Source organism: Agelaius phoeniceus, chromosome 7, assembly GCF_051311805.1.
Source record: "Agelaius phoeniceus isolate bAgePho1 chromosome 7, bAgePho1.hap1, whole genome shotgun sequence".
NCBI lineage: Eukaryota > Metazoa > Chordata > Aves > Passeriformes > Icteridae > Agelaius > Agelaius phoeniceus.
Window position 1 is genome coordinate 12,554,606 of NC_135271.1, and position 15,582 is coordinate 12,570,187.

General features: G+C 47.6%; 1 protein-coding gene and 1 pseudogene across 11 annotated transcripts in view; both read right to left on the bottom strand.

Moving 5' to 3' along the window:
- Positions 1–1,097: 1,097 nt before the first annotated feature.
- On the bottom strand, positions 1,098–2,399 carry LOC129133375 (uncharacterized; annotated as a pseudogene).
- The window catches only part of HDAC4 (histone deacetylase 4), a 183,526-nt gene continuing 169,116 nt past the window's right edge, over positions 1,173–15,582 (bottom strand). For all 11 annotated transcript variants that reach the window (XM_077180995.1, XM_077180996.1, XM_077180997.1 and 8 more), the window contains 5 exons: positions 13,686–13,804; positions 11,982–12,115; positions 8,282–8,366; positions 7,086–7,227; positions 1,173–6,638 (listed from right to left, as the gene is read on the bottom strand). In XM_077180995.1, coding sequence (XP_077037110.1) covers positions 6,599–6,638; positions 7,086–7,227; positions 8,282–8,366; positions 11,982–12,115; positions 13,686–13,804 — 520 coding nt within the window. In that variant the 3' untranslated portion in view covers positions 1,173–6,598. The remainder of the gene's footprint in view (positions 6,639–7,085; positions 7,228–8,281; positions 8,367–11,981; positions 12,116–13,685; positions 13,805–15,582) is intronic.

The window sequence follows — 15,582 nt, forward strand, 5'->3', positions numbered from 1 at the left end:
CCTCCCCTCAGGTTCCTGTCCCTGTGCCACGGTGAGCTCAGGGCATGGCAGGTGAGATGGTGCCTGGCACAGGGGCTGGGATGGTGTCTGAAACAGCCCCCACCCCTCTAAGCAAGGGCTGTGCCTCAGCTGGGTCAGCCAGCAATTGGATTTCACTCCCAGAAATCAGAAATGAGCTCCTGGGAGCTGCAGGTGCCCTCCCCAGATCATGGTCCCAAAGCAATCACCACACCCACACTCTGCACACAAATACAGGATCCAGGGACACCTCAGAGCCCCTTGCAGGGCCTGAAGGGGCTCCAGGAGAGCTGGAGAGGGACTGGGGACAAGGCATGGAGGGACAGGACACAGGGAATGGCTCCCACTGCCAGAGGGCAGGGCTGGATGGGATATTGGGAATTAGGAATTGTTCCCTGGCAGGGTGGGCAGGCCCTGGCACTGCCCAGAGCAGCTGTGGCTGTCCCTGGATCCCTGGCAGTGCCCAAGGCCAGGTTGGACACTGGGGCTTGGAGCAGCCTGGGATAGTGGAAGGTGTCCCTGCCCATGGCAGGGGTGGGATGAGAGGGGACCTCCCAGATCCTTCCAACCCAAACCCCTCCACGATTCCATGCATCAGGCAGAAGCAGCAGGGGATGTTTCACTGCTGAGGGAATTGGGAGCACCCCAAGCTGTCCCTGTGAGCTCTCCCCACCCCTCCCAGCAGGAGCCTTTGGTGAGCACCAACCTGCTGCTGCTCCAGGGAGTCACTGCAAGGAGCCCAGAACTGAAGTGTGGCCTCATCCCCTGCGAGCAGGGGACAATTCCAGGTGACACACACAGAGCAGATGGATTTTGGATGGTTCAGGGGGCTCCAGAGACAAGCAGGAAGCCAACCAGAGGGAAAACACATATGAAAAAGGTTGTGAAAGGCATAAAGCTGGAGCTGCTTCACCTGGAAACTCAATTGGGTTTTTTGCAGGCACTTGTCAACGTGGACCTGTGAGCCACAAGGAAACTGGGAAGCTCCAGGAGCTATTCCATGAACACCTCAATGTAGACATGGGTATATTTTGCCCAAAAACCCTCTCTGGCACCAAGACTCCCTTCCACAGGACACATCAAGAACCCAGCAGATGAAACCATCCCATCCCAGCAAAGGAAGGAAAGAAGATCAGCAGCAGAAACCCGGGTGGTACTATAATTAACTTTTTTCTTTTATTTACACCACAAGAATAACAAGTTGTCATAATGTGGTACAAAATACTGGACTCCTAATAAAGTTGAAATTGAAGTCGGTACTGTCAGAGAAAGACACCATTGGCCAGTTAAAAAAAAAAAAAAGAAAAAAACAAACAAACAAAAAAACCCAAATAAAATAAAGAGAAAAGAGAAAAATAAAATAAAAATAAAATAAAAACAAAGAAAGAAAAGAAAAACAAAAACCAAGAATGAGAAAAAATATTCCAACTCCACCAATTGAAAAGAAAGGACCGTCGGAAAGTCGAGCACAAAGAATGCTACCATCACTGAAAGGAGGGTCCCTACAGGAAGAGTGAAATTGTGTCTAAATTACAGCGTAAACCGGTAGCTGCTACCAATGGTGACGTCATACTGAGCATGTATAGGTATAAAGTAGAATATAATATAGTTACAACTTTTTGATACTACATATCTGTAATAAGCTCTCGGGTGAATAATGTTTCAACCCCTTCCCCCCCCTCCCCGCCCCCACTTTTATATATATATTATATATATAAGTTTGTCATCCTCATAAATTGGAAAATAGCGCCTCCACTATGGAGCACAGAAAAAGTGTTAATTTATTTTCTTTCAATAGGATACTTTTTTTTTTTCTTTTTCATCATCAATATCAAAGACAAAGTGAAGATGAGCTGAGAACGAGCCCAACTTCATGACAATGAAGAAACACGTTTTGCCTTTTGCTGTAAAGTCTCGTTTTTAAACCACAGTGTTGCACAGTACACGACTGCTTAAAGTGAAACCGAGCAAAAATACATCATGTAAAAGTAATTTCTTAAAAAAGTTAACGCAGCTGTGCTGAAGAGTTAACTCTTTAAAGTCCTCCTCATCCATCCGTCCGTCCGTCCGTCCGTCCGGCTCCTCGGAATGAACGACTCTGTGTGTGTTGACACAAGGGTTGCATCCAACCTCCCCACCCAGCCGAGAAATCAAAGCAAAAACGCCAACCCAAAGGAAAATAATAATAATAATAACAATAATAATAATAATGACACAGGCAGTTTACTTGGTGTGTTCGGCGTAGTTTCCCTAAAAACACTGTTTCCACATAAATACAATAAACTCTATTATTGGTAAGTCACAAGTGCTAGATAAACGTCTTAGTTTTTTTTCTTTTCTTCTTAAAATGAGAAATGTTTAAGTAGTCCTTTTTGTTTGTTTTTTTTTATTTATTTACTCTTTTTAACAATAAAAAGCACAATTTCTTCTTATTAAGTTCAGTAAGACTCCAAAAGAAAAAAAAAAAGGAATTCCCACTCTCCTTCCTTGGTGTGTAGCTGTGTGGGTGAGTGAGTGTGTGTGACAACAACATCCCAACCTTTAGTCTCCACAAATGCCACGAGAGCAAAAAAAAAAAAAAAAAAAACCCAACAAAAAACCAATATAAAAGCAAAACAAAACAAAAACCAACCCAAAGAAACCCCAAACCACCTCTTTTTTTTTGTTTTTGTTTTCTTTTTCTCGTTATCGTTTTCAAAGCTGCCAAGTTTGGCGTGCAAAATCTGTATACAATATAAAGACATGCCAACCTTACAGACCATGCAACCTCAAGGTGTAGGAAACTTAAAAAAATATATTCATATATATTTATATATATATTTATATATATCAATGCCCGTAAAAGAACATGGGCCCAAAAAAGTTTACAAAAGGAAGAATGGAATGAGTACATGACCGTGACTAATAAAAAAAAGGAATGTTTTGTATTGAAAGTAAAAAAAAAAGAAAAACCCAACAAAAAAACCAACCAACCAAAAAAAAAGAAACCAACCAAAAAACCCCCAATGGTTACTTGTGTACTGCAAACTGGGCCTCACTTCACTGTAAAGAGGATTGAAAGATGTTCCTTTTCTTCCCAAGCAGGTACAAAGGATGCCCTGGGCAGCACATGCCGGGATGTGGGAGCATCCCCGGCTCCCACCCCGCTGGCACGGCCGCCCCGTGGCAAAGTCATCTGAAATGAAGAAGCTTAATGGCTCAAAAAGGTGAAAAATCCCCCTGGAGAGCCTCAAAACGAGGGCTCCCTCCCTCCTCTCCGTGCCTGCACTGGCCCCGGAAAGCATCCCCGGGGAAGAGCATCCCCAGGGGAGGTCACAGCCCAGGGAAGAGCGTTCCCAGGGAAAAGGGGGATGCTGCAAACAAATCCACATCACCGGGAGTTTGGAGGAGACGAGCTCTGTCCTCTCGGGAAAAATCTTCCCGTCCCGGCAAAAAGCTGAGGGAAAGGATGGAAAGGAAGGAAGGGAGGAAGGAAGGAAGGTGGCATCCCAACAAGCTCCTCCGGATTTTCCAAAGGAACCGGCTCAGCACAGTCAGCCGGCGGCTCCCGGGAGAGCAAAAAGGAAGGAAAAAGCTTTGCCACGACCGGGAGCAGAAATGTCAAAAACCTTCCGGGGAAGAGCTGACGAGACAAAGGGAGGTGTGAACACAGGCACTGCCCACGGCACAGGGAGCAAACCCCACGTCAGTCACCAGATCTGGCAGTGGGATGGATTTGAGATCACAGCAGCAGCGTGGTCAGATGGAAGAAAACCCCAAACCACAACATCCCCAGGAACGCGGTGCTCTCACATGGGGGGAGTTTTAGGATATGCCGAGGACAGGCCTTGCCGCTGGGGCTTTTTGGGGTTTTAGGACGTACTTGGGTCTGCACAACTCAAATACTGTAGTGTCTGGTTCTGAAACTGCACTAGAAATCGAGGAAGGAAACAAAAGCCTCCAGCGTGGGGTCACGCGCCCGATTCCTCCCACCAGCGAGTCCTGAACAGAACAAAAGCGGCTGCTTCGAGAACTGGAAAGAAGAGAAGTTACTGGAAGCAACCCCAGCAGTCACCATGGGAAGAAAGGATAAAAGAAGGAAGGGTGGTTAAGGAGAAGCTGTGCTGGGAAGAGGGATGTGCTGTCCTACACTGCTGGAGGAAGGCACGCGGGGAGCGCCGTCTCCGCCAGGACGCTCTGCTCTCCGTGGCAGGGCTCATGGCCTCTCCCACCCGGCATTCCCGGGAGGATTCCCTCCTCGGGGTGGGGGGCAAACAAAAAAAAAGCCTCCAAAACCCCTCCCAGCATCAGGAAGAAGAAGAAGAGAAGAGAAAAAGAGGGAGAGAGGAGGTGGGGAGTTTGCGGGCATGTCCGGCAGAGAGAAAAGGCCGGCGGTCCCGGAGTATCCAAGGAGCCTTCCCGAGGGCAGGCAGCGCCAGGAGCCGCGGGCAGGACAAAGGCATTGCCCACTGAACACTACCAGGCAAGAAAATTCCTTATTTTCTTTACAGAGCTACTACAAGAGAGCTGAGGAAATATACAGTTGGCGGAATCGGTACAACAAAGGAGCCCATCGCGGTCCCTCATCCTCCTCCTCCTCCTCCTCCTCCTCGGTAAAATGCGCCCTTTCCCAGAAAAAAACAAACTCTGTTGGTCTGCCCACAGTTCCTTACACCTGCAGAAAGCTGCACACTGTACAAAAGAGTTGAGGATAAGGAGAGAAAACAATACAGAAAATTAAAAAAAGAAAAAAAAAAATTAAAAGAAGGAAAAAAAAAGAAAGGAAAATCCATGTATTGTAAGCAAGAAAAGAGGGAGGAAGAAAGGTTTAGATGCTATTGCCGTTCAGAAAGGAAACCTGCCAAATGGAAAAGAAATGTCAGAGTCACACAAACAAGGCTTCCGGAGGGTTTCGGGAAATATCCATATAAAAATTAACAGCAAATTCAGTGTCTTTGCTATAAAAAACTCTTTTTTTTTCTCGTGTTTGTTAGAAAAGGATCACAACTAAAAACCTTAAATTAAAATACAAATGTTTAGGGTAGTTGCCCAGTGGCTAAAGTGTTGGCTTTCTGAAAAACTTCCCAACCTGTCGCCTGACAAGTCCTCGAGTTTCAACCTGGATCCTTCTCCAAAAGCACCTTTGACGTTCCAATTCCCAAATCTGTCCCTAGGGAGCTTCCAATGGCTACTGTTAGAGTATGCATTTATTACATATATTTTTTTTCTTTTTTCTATAAATGCATCATAAATATTTTTCTCAATAATTCATAGGAATCCGGTTTCTAAGCTTGGAATACATTTGGAATATACATTATACACATATATATATTTATACCTAACAATTTAAGCAATATCTCATGCTAGTTGCTTTTAATAAAAAGCATTCCAGTCTTAAAACCTGCATTTGTGTCTAATACATGCTTCAACAACCAAATTGGTAAGTTCAATTACTAGATAATGTAGAAGAGAGAGAAAACATTTGAAAATTGGTTGTTAAAAATGGTTGAATTTCAAAGACCCAACAGTATTTGCCACTTTTTTGGCAACTACCTTAATTTTTTTTTTCTTTTTTCCTTTTCTCTGAAACAGCAATGAAAGAAAACAAAACAAATCCAAACTTGTCGACAGTTTTTGGAGACGCTCTGTTCAGCTGATGCCTGCTTCCCACCATCATGCCAGCACAAGCCAAAAAGTCTTCCTTCCTGATGGCAGTCCTTGGCTTTCCCAACCAGAGGAAAAATATTCAGGAACTGCTGTGTTCTTTTTTTTTTTTTTTCTTTTTTTTTGGTTTTTTTTTGTTTTGTTTTTTTTTTCATGTGTGTTTTGTTTTTTTTAATTAATTTTTACTTAAGGCATTGTTCCTCAAACTTCAGAAAATCCAGCTGCACCAAATCCATCAATTAAAAAAAAAGGCACAAACTCATCTTCAGATGGCTTTGGAGACAATAAAGCCGACTCCATCTGGGCTACCGTTCCCCCCCTTCTGCTTCCCTTTCCTTTAGGTGTCAGGTGAGTCCTCGTTCCCTGTCCCTCCCCGTTAAAAATCCACCATCATCTCCCAACGTTCCAGTTCTGACAAGAGCTGTCGTGACTCACAGGCAGGCAAGAGCCATTTCCAAATATCCAAGAAATGAAAGTACACGATGGGTTGAGTGGTTCAAGCGGAGATTGCTCAGTTGTGGGTGATCAACTTTGTAAGCACCAGTTTTACGTTAAGGTTTGTTTGATTTGTGTTGTTGAATCTTTGATTTCTTTATTATTCTCGCGTTTCGTTTTTGTTTTTTTTTTTGTTTGGCAACTCTGCCAAAGACTTCCCGGGCATCGTTCCTCTTTCTGCTCGCGGTGAGGACCAGAGGAACGTGAGTGCCCAACGTGTCAGTCCTTTGCTGCTCTTCACCAGCGGTTTTGTTCAGCAAAAAGAGACTCAAAGATGCGGAGAGATTTGTTTTTTGTGTCGCTTGCTTTGCTTTACACCTGGCTGTCCTTCCGTGTTCGGGAAATAACCGCGACAGGACGCAGGAGTAACAAGAGAAAGCTTCTTGGCAGAGCTTCAAGACGAAGACGAACAGACAGGAGAACTCCAGCTCGAAGGTGGCTGCTACAGGGGAGGCTCCTCTTCCATGGGTTCGTCCTCAGGTCTGAGGGATTGCACAGCCAGGCAGGGTGGAACAGGGAGGGGAGAGAGAAAAGAGGGTTTGCCATGACATAGCTGGATTTGTGGTGCCAAGTCTCACCCCTTATGTTCCCATCACCTTCCCACCCAGCCAGCTGGGATCACCTGAATTGAACTTGTCACCAAGAAGGGTTTTTGGATCATCTCACTTGGGCAACATTAAGATTTTCCCCAGCAAAATAAATTCCTTTGTGTGGTCCAAAGCCACACTCGGAGCAGAAGGCTCAGGCACAGGGTGCACGCACAGAGCTCATGGCTCTGCTGCTTTCCTACAGCCTGGAAGGTCCTCTGGGAACCCATGGAGGACAGGGGACGTGGGGAACACAGCAGCAGTGGCAGAAAGGAGAGGAATAACCTGCAAAGCTGCTCCTCCTGGCTGCACAGACTGGAAATGTGATGGGAAACCACTGACCTCTTCTCCGCCGGCTTCACACCCACCGACAGCGATGCCATGGCCGTCACTGTTTCCGCCTCCTCGTTCTCACACTTCTGGGCCTCCACCAGGGAATATCCCACCGTGGAGGCGAAACGCTGGAGGGAATGCCAGTACTTGCCTGGGGGAGAGGTGACAACAGGGCCATCAGGGCACCATTCCAGCTCCTGCTTTCCCAAACCCAGCTGCCAGCTTGGAACTGCCCAGGAACACTTATCCGATCCCTACTCTCACTTTAAGGGCCTTAGGTGCTCAAAAAACAGTTCCCTTTTCCACTTCAAATACCTCAGAAACTTCTAGACCTAAGGACAAATGTGTCTGGAGATGTCTCTCTACAAAAAAAACCCAGGAGAGGGAAGGATGCAGTCCAGGTCTGGATCCACCTGCTGACTGCCACGTACTTTCAGTGGGCAAATCCCTGAAGACTAAAGAAGTCCAATATGTATTTAGAACCCTTAACGTTGGAAAAGACCTCCAAGACCACCAAGTCCAAGCTTCAACCTCCAAAGTATTTTTTATGTCGGCAGTTTGACACCCTTTTGCATGGAGAAGAGCACTGGGAAGGCTCCAGAGGAAAGAATTGCCAAGAATTTCTCCAGACGAGGTTCAGTGTAATGATTTTAAACTGCTTAGCTAAATAAACCTAAAATATCAACAACTGCCAGCAAAACTCATAGAATATCCTTGGAAGGGATCATCCCTTGGGAGAGATCATTGAATCCAACTCCTGGCCCTGCACAGGACATCCCAAGAATCCCAGCCTGTGCCTGAGAGCCTGCTTCACTTCCATGCCTATCTACTCCTAATTAATGGGTGCCACAACCCCCAACAAGACTTGTGTTATTTGGAGATACTTAATTGCTTTCCAAGAAGTAAGAGCACCCTCTAATGGTAGGACAGTCTGTCCTTTACAGAGATTTTAGAGCTTTTAATTTTTGTTGGGTTAATAGCTAGACTGGATCCTCCTGAAGGTCTTTTCCTACTGAACCTGTGCTCTGATTCTGTAATTCCCCCTAAAGGCTAAAGCCCTGCTGGGCTTTGTCACTGCACAAGCCCAGCTCAGGGTGCAGTGACCACCAGAAAAGTGAGAAATGGGAGCATGGAGCTGGCAGAATGGTGGGGAAGCCCAAGGGGTGTCCCCAGGGACCCAGCTGGGTCAGTGGGGCTGGACTCACTGTGGATCTCGATGACCTTCTCCATGGAATGCACGGCGTTAGCATTTGCTCTCTGCTGGAAAACCTTCTCTGGAAGAGGGTCAAGCTGGAGAGAGAGAGAGGAACACCAGAGGAATGTTACCATTGAATCCCAGAAAGGTTCTGGTGGGAAGGGACATTAAAGCTCATCCCACTCCATGCCTGGCATGGTCAGGGACACCTTCCACTAGTTGTTCTGCAGTGGGAATATGCCTGTGCCAGCCCAGGGAAAGGCCTGACAAGCACTGCTGGAGGAAAGTTTTAGGATTTATTTGATTTCCTTTAGAAAAACTCAAGAAGAGGAGACACCTCTGCCCTCCCAGGTTCTCCACTAATGAATGAATTCATCCCAAACCTCCAAGGTGGGCTGTCCAAAACAAGAGATGTCCACTGCTGTTAACTGTGCTGAAAACAACCCAACCAGGGATGTTCCCCAGCAAAGAACAGCCAGAGTTCAACAGTTAAAAATATCTATGGCAAAGTTTAACTTCCCTCAAAGCCAAGAGAAGCTGCAGCCAAGACTGCTCTTATGAGCACATGGTAGCCATTCCATAGGTACTTCATGGGATGGTGCATTCCAGATTCAGTAATTATGGATTGCACTTTTTATTAATTCCCCACTCTAAAAATAGTTCTGCTCCGAACTGGTTTCTGTATGACATTAAAGTGAAGGCAAAAGCAATTCCTGGATAAGTCTTTGAGCAAGAGCATTCCAGGGCCTCTTGGTTGACACTGAGACAAAGCATGTTCCAGATTCCAGAGCTCACTCCTCCTCCTGAAATAACACTCACAAAGAACCTCAGCCTGTGGAAAAAGGGAGCAAAAAACCTCTGGGCATGAGGCACCTGGTTGTCACACCTTCCTGTTTGAAGGGCAGAGGCTGGAGATGCCCACAATGGACTGAGCAGCTCTGCAGAGTAATGGGAGAGGAATGGTGGCTAACTGGTGTGGACTGCCATCAGCAGATCTCAAAATCATGGAATCACAGAATGCTGGGGGGTGAAGGGATCTTAAAACTCATCTCATCTCACCCCCTGCCATGGGCAGGGACACCTTCCACTGTCCCAGGTTGCTCCAAGCCCTGTCCAGCCTGGCCTTGGACATTGCCAGGGATCCAAGGGCAGCCACAGCTGCTCTGGGCACCCTGTGCCAGGGCCTGCCCACCCTCTCAGGGAACAATTCCTAATTCCCAATATCCCACCTAACCCTGCCCTCTGGATTAAAATGGATTAAAACCATTCCCCCTTTTCCTGTCCCATCAGACCCTTGTCTAAAACTCCTGTCAAGCTCTCTTGAAGTCACTTTAGGCACTGGAAGACTTCTCCCAGGAGCCTTCTCCAGGTGGAACAACCCAAACTCTCTCAGACTGTATCAAAGTCTCTCTCTGATTTCCCATCCCTGATTTCCACTGAAGCCCTGTGAGCATTGCCCAGCAGTGCAGGCCCATTTCCCAGCCCTGACCCCCTCCCCAGTGCAGCAATCAGCTGCCCAGCCCCAGCTCTGGGTTCATTTCCTGGCAGCTTGGGAAGGAGCTGCTTCTCTGACGCGGGAGTTTTGATCTCGGCCGGTGGACGCCATGCTCGGGGGGACTGGCACTGCTCCCCTCATTTCCCAGAAGCCCCAGTGGAGCTCCAGTTTGGCTCCTGAGCCAGCCCAGCTCCCTGCAGCCCGGCCTGGCCACAGCTGCCTGTCCATGTGTGTGCAGCAGGCTGCTCTGACACGCTGTAGATCAAACCGCATCAAAGCGCCGCAGCGCAGAGCTGCAGCGCTCCCCCCGACTGCCCTGCCTTCAAAAGGTTCCAGGAAAGACCTGGATAAAATGAGTGTTTCCTGCTTTCTGATGTGTGCCTAAGCCAGGGAATATTACCCTATCTGCACAGCCCACCTAGGACAAGTGAGAGCAGGTCTGTGTTTTAAGTGTCCTTGTAGCCATGATTAAAATAATCAATGTTTTTTATCTTTAAGGATCAATATTTCTTCTGCTCAATGAAATCACTCAGGCAGCTCACAACATCCAAGGTATCCTGAGTGCTGAGCTCTCCCCACAGCCTCACACTCCCAAACACACCCATGGCTTGGGTGAAGCACTTATTTACTGCTTGTGGTTGCAGTCAGCCTCCTGTGATCCTAGGAGCACACTGAGCAGGAGGAACCACATCCTTCAGGTGTTATTCCCACTGCTTCCCTTTCAAAGTGCATCCTTCACCCAAAGGTGGCTGGAGCCAGAAGAATTGTCTGTAGTGACCACTTAAAACATATAAGTGCTGCAATAAACACCTCACAGAACCCCGGAAGGTCTGGCTTACAAGGGACCTTAGAGCTCATCCAGTCCCAACCCCTGCCTGGGACAGGGACACCTTCCACCATCCCAGGCTGCTCCAAACCTCATCCAACCTGGCCTTGGACACTTGCAGGGATCCAGGGGTAGTCACAGCTTCTCTATGAAACCTGTGCCAGTGCCCCACCACTGGAAGCCCCCTGTTTCCATGTTGGTGTGGCAGCTGCCTCCTGAGTTTTCAGCTGTCCCGAGGGCTGAGTGCAGGCTGGAGCCATTCCCTGTGCCCAGAGCCTTCTCAGAACTGCCTGGCCCAGCACAAGGAGCAGGATGCTCTCTGGGCACTGGAGCTGGGATGCTGGATGATGGAAGCAGGTGCTTCTGATGAATCCCAGCTAGTTTATCTCCTGGCCTGGCTCCTCCAGCCTCCCACCTAACGCTGAGTGTGGATACTCCAAGACAGAACACTTCTCCAACACGCTGGAGGTCAAACTGCTCCACACCTCCATGCAGATCCAAGCTCCCTCTCCATCTTTCCAGACACCTGATGGTCACTGAACTACAACCCTCCCCAGAAATCAGCTCCCACTGGAGACAGACCCACTGCTCAGCTCCTCTGGTGCTGCACCTCAGCCCAAAGTATCTGTACTCAAAAGTCCTCAAGTATGGTTTCAAGCTGCACCAGAGGAGGTTTAGGTTGGATATTAGGGAAAATTCCTTCACTAGAAGCATGCTCAGGCATTCAGTCAGGCTGCCCAGGGCAGTGGTGGAGTCAACACCCCTGCAAGGATTTCAAAGATGTGTAGATGTAGTGTTCCTTCTTTCATCCCACTGACACTAAAAGCTGGGGGGGGGGGGAAAGCAGAAAAGATGGAGTATCTGAAATTTTCTCTGTAGGAAAATACCCATAGCTCTTCAGAATCCAACATCTTGCTGTATTTCTCTGTCTGGTTCTTATCTTGCAATCACCCCCCTAACCTTTCTGGCCAATTTTTCTGACACAGTCAAGGCTTCTCCTACACAGCAACGTGCAGAAAATAGAAAATGTAACTCCTAGGAAAAAATCCTGCTGCAGACCATGTCAAGCAAGCTGCCCCATGTAGCAGGCACAGTCTGTAGGACTAGAGAGGGGAGCAAAGAGAAGGGAAGACTTGCACAATGAATTCAGAAATTAATTAAAAGAGTTGTTTTTCAAAGAGCACGAAGCAAATTATTTGGAGAAAGAACAAACCCAAAAATCATTCTTAGCTGTTTCACTCATTGCACGGACTACAAAGCACAGGTGGTTTTTAAGCACTAAACAAACAGCGAGTGTCAGAAGGACACCAAACAAGGACACAAACTTGGCAGCCAGGAGGATGAGACGCCCAAACCCGAGGGGGGGAGTGTGTTTGGGGGTGCCTGTACCTCGTTTCCCAGCAGGGCAGACACGCAGGCCTCCGAGGCGTCGCAGATGGCCGTGAGGTCGTGGCCGCCCTCGAGGGCCAGCACCACGCGGCCCCCGGCCAGCCCCATCAGCTGCTTCGTCAGGTACCCGAAGCCTGCAAGGAGGGAACAGAGGAAATGCAGCACAAGGGCAAAGGTGGCGGCTGGAATGGGGCTCCTGGCGGAGGATCAAAGAATTAGGGAGAGGAATTACATCATATTAAAAACCCAGCGGGGATTTGCAAAGGCTCGGCGCGTAACGCGAGCCAGGTTGGGCTTGGACGCGCGGTTCCAGCTGCGGCTTCCAGGGATGGATCCCTGTGTCCCCCAGCAGCACCACGCCGGCTGAGAGCATCACCAGCCTCCCCCTGCCACCCCTCAGCACCCCAAATTAAAGCCAGCAGCCAACATTGCCTTTGGGAGCAGGGAAAGGGGCGGATTTCTGCTGGATGCTGCTTTGGGGGAGGGAGGAGGAAGGGGAATCGGCCCAGTTTGGGTTGGGATAGCAGCAGTGCAGTGCCCCAGAGAGATTTAGGTTTGACATCTCGTTCTCAGCAGACAGCTCTTCCCGTCCATAATATGCTATAAAAATTCCAGGGGCACCCGGCACTTTGATCAGATGACACACAATACATTTCTGCCCCCTTTAAACAAAACAGAACCAAGCGGCGAGGATTTAAAAAACGTGTCCTCAAAGCAACCTTCCCCCTCCAGGAGAAAAAAAAAAATTAAAAAAAAATCAAAAAGCCAAACAAAGGAGAAGCCAGGGAATTTCTACCTTCCATCCCCACTGCCAGCTTTCTGCTTTGGAGTGAACCCCTTTGCAAATTAACAAATTAACAGGCAGAGAAAAGCATCCACTGCAGAGCCCACAACTGGTTTTGTGAGAGGAGCAGAGCATGGCAAATTTAAGCAGCAGGTAAACAAGACCTTTCCTTTCCAAAGTGTTTCTGGATATCTCAAGGAACTTGCCTCTTGTAAACCTATTTCACTTTATTCTTATATAAAGTTTACAGGTTCAGCTCCCTTACGAGGTTTTAAAGTTCACTGTAGAGAACAACTTTCCTGGCTGGAACAAACTCTTAAAAAATAATAGTAAAAGCCTTTTTGCAAGAAAAACTGTCCTCTGGATAAATTTGAAGGAAACAGTGCCAGGTAAACTCCACATAACCTGGAGGGGGAGAAAATTTCAGTGCATCTCCCAAAAACATCCCAGACCCGAAGCAAAAAGGAGGGTTTGTGGGTGTCTGTAATTAATTCAAAGGTGGAGAGCAAAAACATTCAGCTCAAAATTTTAATAAGGTGTCCTGGAGGAAGAAATGGATTTCTTGGTAGCAATGAGAGTGTTTACAGCTGGTATGGCCTTTTTCTGCAATTTTATATTAATGCCAGCATAACTCTCTAATTCAGCAGAGATGTGACTACAAATAAATTACACAATATTACATACTGAATATTCCAAAGTTGAAATATGCAATGTTTCAAAAAAAAACCCCAACAAAATTAAGGCTTCAGCCAGGCCAAAATATGCATTATAAAAAGATAAATGCCATGAAAATTCAAAGAAGAAAGATGGAAGTTTTGCCTTTGAAATGAAAGATCTGAACTAGACCCCGCAAAGTAAAATCTAGGAACACATTGTCCTTCAATCCATAGGACAGCAGCAGAAGCAAAGCCCCCACTTACATTTTGCTGACAGGTTATATCCTCCCAGGGGTGTGGGGTGCCCTTCCACAGCATCGAAACCAGATGACACCAGCACAACATCTGGGGCAAACTCGTTGGCAATGGGCATCACTACTGTCCTGCAACACAGAATATCCACAGCACACACATGTCAGTCAGGGGGGCTCCTCAGCAAGGCAGGGCTGCTTCAACCCTCTCACCAAACCCTGAGAGCCTGGTGGAAGAGCTCCTCGCACTCCCTGGGATTTTCTCCAGCTCGTGGTTTGAGCAGGGAAATGAGCTGTCACCCCTTGTGATTCCCATTTGGGATCACATCCTGATTTACATACATGGGAATAAGGGTAAAAGAAGAGGGCATCTGGCACAGGCTGCAAAACTACCTGGGAAACCTCACCCCAAGGCATTATCTCCAAGTCCTCCCTCAAAACACCTCCTTAAGCTTTGCCAAGTGATTCCTTCCTCCCTTGCTGCACTTCTCATTTCCCACAGCAAAAGGCTGGAGTATCCCACGGGGCAGAACAGCTTTAGAATGCAAATACCCCACCCAAATCCACCTCTCCCAATGCCAGTTCCCCATCCTCTGATGTTTTGTTTAATAAAATATGGGTGAAATTGTTCAGCATCCCCATCCTACTGATTGCTGAAGTTGTATTTAAATGAAACAAGGGGTCTGTTCCTGTGGTTTCTCACCAAAAGAACTTTTTTCCCTCTGCTTTCTCTCTCTCCAAACTCCACAATTTCTCCTCAAAACCTACAGGAGGTTGCAAACATCCCATCCTCATATCAAGACACACTTCCCAAATTATGTTTTTTCCATTGTAACTGCACCTACTGGATGTGTCCCTAGGGCAACCTGACCTGTGATTTTCCCATTTCCCATCCTAGGAACAGCCACCAGCCAGGACAACTTTCTGGAGCAGGAACTGAGGTTATTTTACCCACATCCCAAAGCATGGACCTGTAAATCTTGGCACACACGAGAACCTCACACTTTATTGAGTCGAGTCTTTATGTGATGCTCTAAAAACAGAGCCCAGGGGGGCTGTTCCATGCTGAGATGGCTCAAGTGCTATCAGAACACTCATAAAAGCTCCCAGCTTTTGCCACAAGGATATTAAACAGCCAGGAGACATCTGCCAGAGTCAGCAGCTCGTGACATCCAGCTGAGCTCGTGCCCCTCTGCAGAATGGGGCATCAGCCTCTGCCAGGCACTGAGCAAACTCACTCCCCAGTCTCCACTGCCACCAGGGAGCAGGAACAGACACCCAGACACCAAAAAAACCTCCCCACACATCTCCCAGCTTTATTTTTTTCCCAGCTATTTGCCACAGCAACCCCAGAGGCTTCTGCAGTATCGCTGATCTCCGTGTGCAGGCACAGAGACCTCTGTGAGAACAGAGGGATTTCATTTTCCCTTAAAACACACAAAATCCCAACAAGGAATTTGAATTTTCTCCTCTGAGGATGTGATTGCCTCTCTCCATTTTGTCCTTGGGGGATGATTCTGTGAGGAAGACAACAGCACAGCTCTGCTTGGTGAGTTTACAGTTTGGTGGAACTCACAGAAATTTTTAGGAGAAACCTCACCATGGCCTGAAGCAGCAATTCCAGAGCAAGTGCAGCAGCCAAGGGTTTATTTTCCCTGAGCTTTTTCATTCCTAACCCAAGGAAAACTGCTCAAAGAATCAGATTTATTTCCCCCCCTCCCCTAGTTATGACGCTGTGGGAGCTGCTGGGATCTCAGTGGAAGTGTGGGATCACCAGAGCCAGCCCAAAGCTGCACCCCAAGGGCTGGGGATGCTCCATCAGCACTGAGCAACCCATGGGATCACAGATCCATGGGGATTCTGAGCCATGGGACAGCTCATGGAGCACAGCATGGCTGGGAAGGACCTCG